A 12,115-nucleotide genomic window follows, 5' to 3' on the forward strand; every position below is an offset into this window, starting at 1 on the left:
CAATCGAGAAGAGATTATACTAGACTAAAAACCTATTCAAAACGACAACAAGTTCTCATTCACAGCTAGGGGATTGACGACTGGTGCTAGAACATAAGGGAAACGACACGGCCTACTACAATTTACATCAGTTCCGTGCTTTATATATGAATAAATATGAATGTCAGTGCGCATGGTCACTCCTTTATGTTACGACAGGAATGTTCATCTGCGTGTATGTTCTCTGAGTTGCCTACATCAGTGTGTATGATACCTTATTAGACAACAGGAATGGAAACTAGCTGAACAGAGGTGATTACTATGGTGAGTAAATAACTTAATAACTATATTTGTAACTTGAGTAATCAAAGGTTGAGTATGCTATTGACAATAGGTGTAAATTATTTATCTAATATTTTCTGTTATAATAAATATTTTTGTATTTTCATGGCTATATTGTTTTACTATTCGTTTTGATTTTAATACTCTTTACAAAGATTGAACGGCATTTGTCATATTGTGTTGTTTGCGGGCAGACATTCACTTTTCCTTATATTTAAAAACAGAGGCACTACCAAAATATACTTGTGCTCTGAAAGCCACTACAGAAAAGATTGCAAGGCGTGGTGGTTAAAAACACACTTTTTTAAATCAATTATGACAAGCTGAACATTTAAAACGTTCTTAGTTATTTCATGTTATTCCTAGTTAGGAGAATAAACGGAACCATTTTGTTTAGTCACATGGTCTATCTCATATTATGACGTTCCAGAACAAGTCTATTGTGACTGCTCATGGGTGACACACTGAATTGTTGACATTATTATGGGCTGGCGGTGGCCCTTTCTTTAGGCTAAATATTCATAATTACAAACCAGAATTATAGACTTTCTCAGATTGTAACATACTTGGTCTTTATTCTGCTCTTGTCTCAGTGCACTTTGGTGCTCTGGATAAAATAATCTGTGAAATGCATTTTGAGTAAAAAAAAAAAAAAGGAAGAAGAAGAAGAAGAACTTATCAATATAAAGTATAAATAAAGTAAAGACACTGTAACTGTTGTATTGTTGTGTTCAGGCCGACCCGGACATGTCTTCGCAGAGTGGGGGTTATGATGTGGAGCTGTTCATAGAGACCCCAGACTATGACCTGATCTGCACCATTTGCCAGGGGGTCCTCAGGTGCCCAGTAAGAGCTGCATGCCACCACATCTTCTGCAAGAAATGCATTTTACAATGGCTGAAGAGGTACTGCCTGTGCCTCATCACAAGCAAACATTATTGCGTCCATAGATCATGGTTGGATGAAGAGACAGTTTCCCAGACAGTTTCTCCATTGAAATAGCTTCATAGTCCAATACTATAGGTTTAATCTGTGTCTGGGAAACTGTCATCATCATTGGTTTAATTTAGGCTACAGCAGAATAATAACCTATTTATTACTATAGTAACGAATATACTAATAACTATTACTATAGGCCTATACTACTACAATGTAAATATGAGACATTTTGGGACAGTTTGTGAGTGATGATGATTCATTATTTTTCTTCAGGTGCAGACAGCAGACCTGCCCCTGCTGCAGAAAGCCTGTCAACCAGAGCTTGATATTTACAATGTTCAAGCTAAGCAAGGCAATCGGTCGCCTAAAGATCAAGGTAAAGAAATGTAAATGTTTTGTTTGAGAAAAAACACACACTTGGAGCAACCTAATCTCTTGTAGCAAACATCTGCTTACTTGCCCCTTGGGTGTGTTCATGCTTAATCTCATAGAGCCAGACATGTGTGCCTCTGAATATTGCATATACTCCGACAGTCTGGTACGCGAGATTAGCACATGCTAACTTTGCTTACAATAAGTATTAATGGAGAATCAGATACTCTTGTTAAAAGCTGGCATTAAATATGTAACAAACGCTTTGTTATAAAAAAAGGTACTGAAAAGTCACCAGATCTTATAATAAACATATACTGTACTTACAGTGCATTCTGAAAGTATTCAGACCCCTTGACTTTTTCCACATTTTGTTACATTACAGCCTTATTCTAAAATGGATTAAATACATTTTTTTCTTCATCAATCTACACACAATACCTCATAATGACAAAGCGAAAACAGGTTTTTAGAAATTTGTGCAAATTTATAAAACATACAAAACAGAAATACCTTATTTACATAAGTATTCAGACACTTTGTTTTGAGACTCGAAATTGAGCTCAGGTGCATCCTGTTTCCATTGATCATCCTTGAGATATTTCCACAACTTCATGGGAGTCCACCTGTGGTAAATTCAATTGATTGGACATGATTTGGAAAGGCACACACCTGTCTATATAAGGTCCCACAGTTGACAGTGCATGTCAGAGCAAAAACCAAGCCATGAGGTCGAAGGAATTGTCTGTAGAGCTCCGAGACAGGATTGTCGAGGCACAGATCTGGGGAAGGGCACCAAAAACATTCTGCAGCATTGAAGGGCCCCAAGAACACAGTGGCTTCCATCATTCTTAAATGGAAGAAGTTTGGAACTACATAGACTCTTCCTAGAGCTGGCTGCCTGGCCAAACTGAGCAATCGGGGGAGAAGGGTCTTGTTCAGGGAGGTGACTAAGAACCCGATGGTCACTCTGACAGAGCTCCAGAGTTCCTCTGTGGAGATGGGGGAACCTTCCAGAAGGACAACCATTTCTGCAGCACTCCACCAATCAGGTCTTTATGGTAGTGGCCAGACGGAAGCCACTCTTCAGTAAAAGGCACATAACAGCCCACTTGGAGTTTGCCAAAAGGCACCTAAAGGACTCTCAGACCATGAGAAACAAGATTCTCTGGTCTGATGAAACCAAGATTGAACTCTTTTGCCTGAAAGCCAAGCTTCACGTCTGGAGGAAACCTGGCACCATCCCTATGGTGAAGCATGGTGGTGGCACCATCATGCTGTGGGGATATTTTTCAGCGGCAGGGACTGGGAGACTAGTCAGGAAAGATTAACAGAGCAAAGTACAGAGATACTTGAGGAAAACCTGCTCCAGAGCACTCAGGACCTCAGACTGGGGCGAAGGTTCAAAGCAGGAGTGGCTTTGGGACGAGTGGCCCATCCAGAGCCCGGACTTGAACCCGATCGAACATCTCTAGCGAGACCTGAGAATAGCTGTGTTGCGACGCTCCCCATCCAACCTGACAGAGCTTGAGAGGATCTGCAGAGAAGAATGGGAGAAACTCCCCATATACAGGTGTGCCAAGCTTGTAGCGTCCTACCGAAGAAGACTTGAGGCTGTGATCACTGCCAAAGGTTCTTCATCAAAGTACTGAGTGAAGGGTCTTTGTCATTATGGGGTATTGTGTGTAGCTTGATGAGCGGAAAAAAAAACAATTTTATCAATTTTAGAATAAGGCTGTAATGTAACAAAATGTGGAAAATGTCAAAAGGGGTCTGAATACTTTCCGAATGCACTGTACTCCTTACCATTTGACCTCTGCCCTTCTCATCTCCCCCATCTATTCCCCAAGTGTAAAAACGAGATCCGTGGCTGCCCGGATACCTTAGCCCTGTCGGAGCAGTACTGCCACAGCATGAGCTGCCTGTTCGAGCTCATTCCCTGCCCCTACCAGGGCTGCCGTGCCCAGCTCCTCCGCAGGGACCTGGATGCCCACACCAGGCACTGTGAGCACTGGAGCCAACCCTGCCACATGGGCTGTGGCACCGTGCTGTCCCACCGCACCCAGGCCCAGCACAACTGCTACAGGCAGCTGAGGCATGAGTACGAGGCCAGGCAGAGGAACCACCGGGCCATCGCAGCGGCCCTTCAGAGGAAGATGGGGAGGATGCAGAGCACCATGGCCCACATGAAGAGGCAGATCGGCCTGATCTGTGAGAGCCTGGAGGTCATGGACGAACTGGAGGAGGTAGAGGAGGAGGACCTGGGTGAAACCAGCGGCAGTGGGAGTTTCAGTAGCAGTAACAGCAGCTCCTGAATCCTGATGCAATGTATTTATATTAATAAAAATGACTCACACACACAATTATCTCTGCACTGGAACTGTTTAGGGCTATGCAGATTTTATTCTTAGCACCACAAGTATGAAAGACCTGTGGAAATGGAATGTTCAGAGATGGACTGCCTCAAATAGCACATTTAGTCATAATTGCTTTGAGGGTGTGTTGATAATGAAATTTACAACAATTTTGTACTGTGGCCTTTTACATTTTGATTCGTAAAGGATTATATATTTTATAAATAAAGTCAGCAACCTTTAACCAGTGTGATTTTTTTGTGTTATATCATTATGCATATGTATATGCACATTCTACATGTGACAATAAAAACACATTTTTGTATCTGTTTGCATGAAACGTTACTTCCAGGAGGTCCCATGTTGGCCCTTACTGGCTATAATAAACCACTGCAACTATTTATATGTTCCATATGGAACAGCGCTCACCAACCACAGGAACATGCAATTCCATAATAAGATACTGTCTTTATTGTGTTATTATTATAATACAACTCCCATATTTGTATGCATGGAAGTCAGTATATTTAATCACGATGCAACGTGGAGTGCCTGGATACAGCCCTTAGCTGTGGTATATTGGCCATACACCACGAACCCCCAAGGTGCTTTATTGCTATTATAAACTGGTTACCAACGTAATTAGAGCAGTAAAAATAAATGTTTTGTCATACCCCTGATATGCCACGGTTGTCAGCCAATCAGCATTCAAGACTCGAACCACCCAGATTATAATCACAAATATTTCCTAGAATCCAGAAATGTTATCATACAGATTACAGGGCGTAGGAAATATCGCGAGGTTTGCCCTCATATAAATACAAACCGAACCAGACTGGGGCCTTCTTCCTGTTATACAGAACACGTAAGTGAAATGGCGAATAGTTCCTCATGCAACAAAATCCACAAATATCTCTTTGATCTCTGGACAGACTGCACTGTTTGATGGCAGAAATCCATACTTGTACTGTTAACAGTTCATTTAGAACTACATTTAAAAATATGTGCTTAGGCAATTAATGATATTTGTGACAAGGCAATACCGGTTCCTAGTTAGCGCACATAGCAACAATACACACTATCAATGTGTTACTCGTGTTTCTTTATGGTGTTTACTGTACAATATGTAAATGTATCTGTCAGAAAACCTAACTATGTGACGGCAACATTTATTACATCCGTGTTTCTTGTCCTTCAGTGTTTCATTTGTTAGCCAGTGCGCTAAGCAATTCCACGTGCCATGATATTGATTGGGCCTTGTTAACGCGAATTTAGGTAGCTCATCGTTACTTATTCTGACACCTGACGTTTGATCGTTTCTTTATCAACAGCAAATGGCGGACAACGCCGGTGGAGAACGTGGAGGTTTCCGTGGAGGTTTTGGCAGTGGCGACCGAGGTCGTGGTCGTGGACGCGGCAGAGGCCGTGGTCGCGGTCGTGGACGCGGTGCCAGGGGCGGCAAGTCCGAGGACAAGGAAGTGAGTTGACAACCTTAAGCCCTTGTTTTTCTTGCTGTTAATAATAAAGGCAGAGCCTCTGATCACGAATGGAGACTACACTGGCACGAGTGACATTACATGTGCAATATGTGGGGTTGATGTTTTTAATTCATAATTCAAGTGATGCTTAGTCAGCAATTTTGAACCTACACAAGGTGTTGATTCTGCAGACCATTGTCAGCGAGGCTTGGCCTGGAGTGGCTCTGTTCTTTCCTGTAGTGTCTGCTAGAGAGAATTGAGATGGTTTGAGGCCCTGCCATGTCTCCTCCATGGCAGGGTTATAGGTAATTCTCTGACAACTAATAGTTGGTGGTCCTGTGGCTCAGTTGGTAGGCCATGGTGCTTGCAACATTGGGGTCGTGGGTTCGATTCCCACTTGTATGGAAACATTGTACTCATGCACTACTGTAAGTCGCTTTGTATAAGTGTCTGCTAAATTTAAACGCTTGTTCTTCCAGTGGGTGCCAGTGACCAAGCTGGGCCGCCTTGTCAAGGACATGAAGATCAAGTCTCTGGAGGAGATATATCTCTACTCCCTGCCCATCAAGGTAAATGACAAATTAGCGGTTTCCATAGTTGTTCATGCTCTTTTGAAACCGAAAGCACTATGGGTAGCTCGCTCCCACGACATGTTTATACAAGTAGTGTTTCCATCCTGCATTTGCTGAAAGTGTTTTTACCCCCTTGGTACAGGAGTCTGAGATCATTGACTTCTTCCTGGGGTCCTCGCTGAAGGATGAGGTGCTGAAGATTATGCCTGTCCAGAAGCAGACCAGGGCTGGCCAGCGCACCAGGTTCAAGGCCTTTGTTGCCATCGGCGACTACAACGGCCATGTGGGCCTGGGGGTGAAGTGCTCCAAGGAGGTGGCCACCGCCATTCGAGGAGCCATCATCCTGGCTAAGCTGTCAATTGTGCCTGTGAGGAGAGGATACTGGGGGAACAAGATCGGCAAGCCCCACACAGTGCCCTGCAAGGTGACCGGTCGTTGCGGCTCCGTCCTGGTGCGTCTGATCCCTGCGCCCCGTGGTACTGGCATCGTGTCTGCCCCCGTGCCCAAGAAACTGCTCACGATGGCTGGCATCGACGATTGCTACACATCCGCCAGGGGCTGCACTGCCACTCTAGGCAACTTCGGTAAGAAACCTACACTGAGTTTGACTTATTTTCAATGGTGTTTTAATGGGTATTATCAGTGCAGCCGCACCCCCCCCCCAATAGTCTCTTCTGTTCCCCTTTTCTGTGCTCAAAAACCAGCCCCAGTCACTGCAGCAGCGTAGTCAGGTAAATTTTTAAGTTAATTGATGCTAACTGTTTGTCTTTACAGCCAAGGCTACCTTTGACGCCATCTCCAAGACCTACAGCTACCTGACCCCTGATCTGTGGAAGGAGACAGTCTTCACCAAGTCTCCCTACCAGGTCAGTTCAAAAGCCTTGATGCCCTCAATATTCATGATCATGGATTGGGTTTATAAAGGCCTTTTACGAAGTAAATGTTGCCTTTGTATTGCCCGTTCATTGTCTCAAAAGTGAATGGGTTACTGAAGGAGGCATACAGTAATGCTTGTGGTTGTCTTTGAGGGGTGCCCGCTGAATCCTTCCAATACGATCAGCTGCAAGAACACACAACTGAAGCTAGAAATGATATATTTAATGTACGTGTGTGGGGGGGGGTTCTAGAGCTGTGTTGCTGTGAAGTGGAATGTGATATATTGTTGAACACTAACGGATATGGTTCTTCACAAATCAAAACTGGGTGAAGTTTGACAGTAAGGAACTTGGATGTGTGAAACTGTCTATTTTGTGTCCTGCAGGAGTTCACCGATCACCTGGCCAAGACCCACACCAGGGTGTCTGTGCAGAGGACGGCCGCAGCTGTCCCGGCATCCTCCTAAGAACTTTTGTACAGTGGATTAAATAAAGGGTTTAACACATTACGATCTTCTCTCCTCAAACTGATGTGCTGTATGTGGTTGTAATATTGAATGATGAATCAAGACGCAAGGTTTTGAAGCTGAGGGCTAGCTAGTTCAGGTGTGAAAAGTGATAATGGCAAGATTTAAACTCTATTTTGGGCATTTTGACCCCATGGTGAATTATTACTTCAAAGTAATGATTACTTCAAGGGCTTAGTTCCCTCCTCCAAATCTGGACATCAACGCCACTATTCGTCCCTATAAATTGGACTGATTTTAGACCTTGGAGACCAGGTAGGTCCAATGAATTGACCTCCATAGGTTATGATTTGAATAGCTCTGGCTTAGTTGCTGGCTGGTTCCCAAATTCTTCGTACATACTGGGTGCAATAATAAATTGTAGGTTTACTCTTACACCTGCTGTCCTTAGTCTGAACGAGTCTACTGTAGCGTATTTATATTGGCCAGTGAGTGCTAACGTTGAAAATAATTGGTACCTGGCATTTACACAAGACAGTGCCTTCAGATAGTGTTCCCACCCCTTGATGACAATGTTACGACCTGAATTTAAAATGGATTAAATTGATTTTCACTGGCCTACACAATACTCCATGTCAAAATGGAATTGTTATACATTTTTACAAAAAAATGGAATTGTTATACATTTTTACAAATTAAAAAGCTGAAATTTCTTTCAAGTACTCAACCCCATGGCAAGCCATAAGTTCAGAATTAAAAATGTACCTAAGTTGCATGGACTTGTGTGAAATAAGTGTACCATGATTTCTTTTTAAACCACTACCTTATCGCTGTACCCCACACATACAGATGTGTAAAGTCGAGCAGTGAATTTCAAACAAATTCAACCACAAAGACCAGGGAGGTTCGCCAATGCCTCGCAAAGGGCACCTGGTCAGTAGGTTGAAATAAAAAGCAGACATTGAATATCCCTGTGAGCATGATTAAGTTACTAGTTACACTTTGGCTGTTGTATCAATACGCCCAGTCACAAAGATACAGGCGTCCCTCCTAACTTAATGGTTCTATATCGTGGAGCTCCGCCCCATAGGGGAGCTCTGCTCCTATTGGTTTACCCTCTGCCCTAAGGCAGCATCAGCCTGAGACAAAACTATGCACACACCTGCAGCCAATAGGAGTACAGGTGTCCCTATAAGAGGGGATGCCTCCCCTCAATCTGCCTCCCTTTATCTTCAGCGACTAGACTGAAGAGACGAAGAGAAGACTCAGGACGAAGAAAACGCAGTCGATTTTCCAGATCATCGACGTCGTCCTACAATGAGCACACCAAGCTTATCCATAGGGTAAGTATTTAACAAAAGCTCTTTTCAGAGCTCAATGTCGCTGTTCCCCTTGGCGGCTGTCACCCCCCCCCCCGACATATGTTTCGTGGGTCGAGGGACACAGCACGCCAGGGACGGCCTCATTAATCCCCCACTATGCGCCAGCTGCGCCCTCCTTTTTTGAAGGAGTGGAAGCAGCGTTGGGCATTTTTAGGGAGGATATTCCTCTTGAGGATGTGCTATCAGTGTTAGTCTCAGCTTCTGAGGCATCATCTGAAGGCGCTGACTCAGGAGATGACAGGGCTATTGGGGAAGAAATGAATATTCTATTGGAACAATTCATTACACTGACCCAGATGTTTAACACCCCTTTTCCTTCAGGAAATTGTGAGGTCATTACATCCCTGGATGATGACGCCACAGCCTCTCTGTGCTCTGAATTCTCAGGTCTCATTGAGTGGGCTGCTAAACAGCGGGAGATTAAGCTGCCCCCCATTCCCTCCAACCCGGAAGTGGATATGATGAAGGGCGGCCGTTACTCTCGCTACAGCTTGGCGTCAGGCGGCGGCCTCCAGCAGCAAGGGAGCGGGCCTCGCCCCACCCCCTGCAGCGCCAGAGGTGTCGGCGAGAGAGGTCATTAAAGCGTCATCCTGGCATCACCCGAAGGGCGGCCAGAAGAGACGCCGTTTATGACAGGCGAGGGGGAGAGAACGGAAGACGGCGCAGCGCCTGCTGTGACCGAGCCCACTGTCCCCCCCCACCCTACCGTTGAGTGTATGGAGGAGAATGTTTTTTGTTGATGTGTGTAATAAAGAGTTGGCTCTACTTGACACTGTCAAAAAAGAGCCCCTTTTCCATAATACATCCGAGAGCGTTCGACCTTCCTCACTCTCGCTCTCTCTCTTACCACTATGAGTGCAGCTCAGCCCACCATGGTGCGTTGCTGAACGCACACTTAAGGCAGGTATATAAAAGGTATTAAGTGTACCTTATAAAGACCTCACTTTACAGACTCCTAGGAGTGCTGTAGTGAGTGTCTCACATAGCAGGCTGCAGTCTCAGACAGATAATGGCATGATGACGCGACCGCTATTCGGGACGGCGCTCTGTCTCAGGCTAACGCCTCAGTCAGTGCAGTTCAGACCCGTGCTGCGTTCACGGAGGGCCTGATTACTACGGTTACGGGCGTAACCAACGTATCGGCACCCCCATTTCTCTCAGAACGCGCTGATAATAACCACACCGAGTGTAGTTCAGCCCACCAGAGGTGCAGAGCTGAACGCACACAGGAGGTGAAAGGAGGAATAATACCTAGACGCCGTCTTGGTTTATCTCAAATAGACCTCACATTACAGACTCCAAGGAGTACTGTAGTGAGTGCCTCTCATAGCAGGCTGCAGTCTCAGTCAGGAGACATGATGACGCAGCCGCTAGTTGGGGATGGCGCACTATCGCAGACTAAGGTCTCGGTTAGTGCAATTCAGACCCATGCTGCGTTCACGGAGGGCCCGATTACCACGGTCACGAAGGTGCCCAGTGTATCGGCGCCCCCACTTCTTTCTGAACGCGCTAATACTCACCACACTGAGCGTAGTTCAGCCCACCAGAGGTGCAGAGCTGAACGCACACAGGAGGTGAAGGGAGGAAAGATACCAAGACACCGTCTTGGCTTATCTCAAAGAGACCTCACATTACAGACCCCAAGGAGTACTGTAGTGAGTGTCTCTCATAGCAGGCTGCAGTCTCAGTCAGGAGACATGATGACGCAGCCGCTATTTGGGGATGGCGCACTATCGCAGACTAAGGTCTCGGTTAGTGCGATTCAGACCCATGCTGCGTTCACGGAGGGCCCGATTACCACGGTCACGAAGGTGCCCAGTGTATCGGCGCCCCCACTTTCCTTGAACGCGCTAATACTCACCACACTGAGCGTGACTCAACCCACCAGAGGTGCAGAGTTGAACACACACAGAAGGTGAAGGGTAAGACGGTATCAAGGCGCCGCCTTGTGTTACCTCATAGAGACCTCATATTACAGACTTCGAGGAGTATTGTAGTGAGTGGCTCTAATAACGGTTTGCAGTCACCTACGATGACGCAATCGCTTGCTGGGGATGGTGCCCTGTCGCAGGCTGTGGCCTCGGTCAGTGCAATTCAGACCCACGTTGCGTTCACGGAGGACAGGAATACGACGGTTACAGGTTTAACTGACGTTTCTGCCCCCCCTTTTGGTTCAGAACGCACTAATGTTTCCTCTCCCTTTCTTGGGAGGCCCGCCTTGGCTGTTCCACCACCTCAGTGTTGGAGAACAGCGGCGGCAAGGGCCATAGAGGAATACAGGTCCTTCCTACTGGATGCACCACAGCTTCGTGCTCAGCCGCTTTCTCTGCATTGCTGGCAGTGGCGAAGAAGCTGCACCCTCTCACGCTGGCTAGAACAGACGTTGCAGAAGGGTTATGCTCTCCAATTCCACCGGACCCCACCCCCGTTCAGGGGAGTGGTGGAGACGGTGATGAAAACGCCAGACAAAGTGGCCGCTCTGATGACAGAGATTACGGAACTTTTGGCGAAGGAGGCGGTGACAGTAGTTCCCCGGGAGCAAAGGAACAAAGGGCTATATTCGCCTTATTTCCTAGTGCCCAAAAAGACGGGGGGAGTGAGGCCGATTTTGGACTTACGCATTCTCAACGAGAGCATAACCAAACGGCCCTTCCGAATGCTAACGACAAAACGTCTGCTGGAATGTGTCCAGAGAGGGGACTTTTGTACGAGCATAGACCTAAAGGACGCGTACTTTCATGTGCCGGTTCAGCCGCGTCACAGGAAGTTTCTGCGGTTCGCCTTTCAAGGGGTGGCGTACGAATACACGAGGATGCCATTTGGGTACGCCCTGGCACCTCGCACATTTTCCAAGTGTGTGGAGGCGGCATTGAAACCGTTGCGTCGTCAGGGAATACGGCTACTAGCCTACCTGGACGATCTACTGGTTCTCGCCCCGTCAGCAGAGCTGGCGATCACTCACACAACACAGACAGTGATGCATCTCACAAGTCTGGGGTTTGCTGTGAATTGGAAAAAGAGCGCGCCCTGGCCCACTCATCAGATTGTCTACCTGGGGATACAGCTAGACACTGTGAGGATGAGGGCTCGAATTTCGGACCCCGAAGGGTAGCCTTGTTGCTAGCCCTGAGGAAGTGTCGTCCGAATCACACGGTGACGGCGCTGTCGATCATGTCACTTTTGGGTCTCATGTCGTCAGCCCACTCTGTGGTTCCGCTGGGACTCCTGCATATGCGCAGGATGCAGCGATGGTTCGCCTAACTAAGACTAGACCCATTGCGTCAATGTCATCGGTTGGTGGTGGTTCCCCTCTCGCTCAGTGCAGATCTGAACTATTGGAGGAACCCGCGCGTTC

General features: G+C 46.4%; 2 protein-coding genes and 1 non-coding gene across 3 annotated transcripts; all 3 read left to right on the forward strand.

Annotated features, from left to right (window-relative positions):
• Positions 1-76: 76 nt before the first annotated feature.
• On the forward strand, positions 77-4,277 carry LOC121550739 (RING finger protein 151-like). The gene is made up of 4 exons (XM_041863096.2): positions 77-303; positions 1,057-1,226; positions 1,534-1,636; positions 3,483-4,277. The coding sequence occupies exons 1-4, from the start codon at positions 301-303 to the stop codon at positions 3,945-3,947; spliced, it is 741 nt and encodes a 246-aa protein (XP_041719030.1). The 5' UTR covers positions 77-300; the 3' UTR covers positions 3,948-4,277.
• Positions 4,278-5,286: 1,009 nt separating this feature from the next.
• Positions 5,287-7,420, forward strand: LOC121551422 (40S ribosomal protein S2). Its single transcript, XM_041864064.2, has 5 exons — positions 5,287-5,464; positions 5,944-6,033; positions 6,179-6,620; positions 6,811-6,902; positions 7,298-7,420. The coding sequence occupies exons 1-5, from the start codon at positions 5,321-5,323 to the stop codon at positions 7,376-7,378; spliced, it is 849 nt and encodes a 282-aa protein (XP_041719998.1). The 5' UTR covers positions 5,287-5,320; the 3' UTR covers positions 7,379-7,420.
• Positions 5,650-5,786, forward strand: LOC121552022. Its single transcript, XR_005997155.1, has one exon. It is a non-coding gene; the product is annotated as a small nucleolar RNA SNORA9 (small nucleolar RNA).
• Positions 7,421-12,115: the final 4,695 nt, after the last annotated feature.

Source organism: Coregonus clupeaformis, unplaced genomic scaffold (assembly GCF_020615455.1).
Source record: "Coregonus clupeaformis isolate EN_2021a unplaced genomic scaffold, ASM2061545v1 scaf0313, whole genome shotgun sequence".
Classification (NCBI taxonomy): domain Eukaryota; kingdom Metazoa; phylum Chordata; class Actinopteri; order Salmoniformes; family Salmonidae; genus Coregonus; species Coregonus clupeaformis.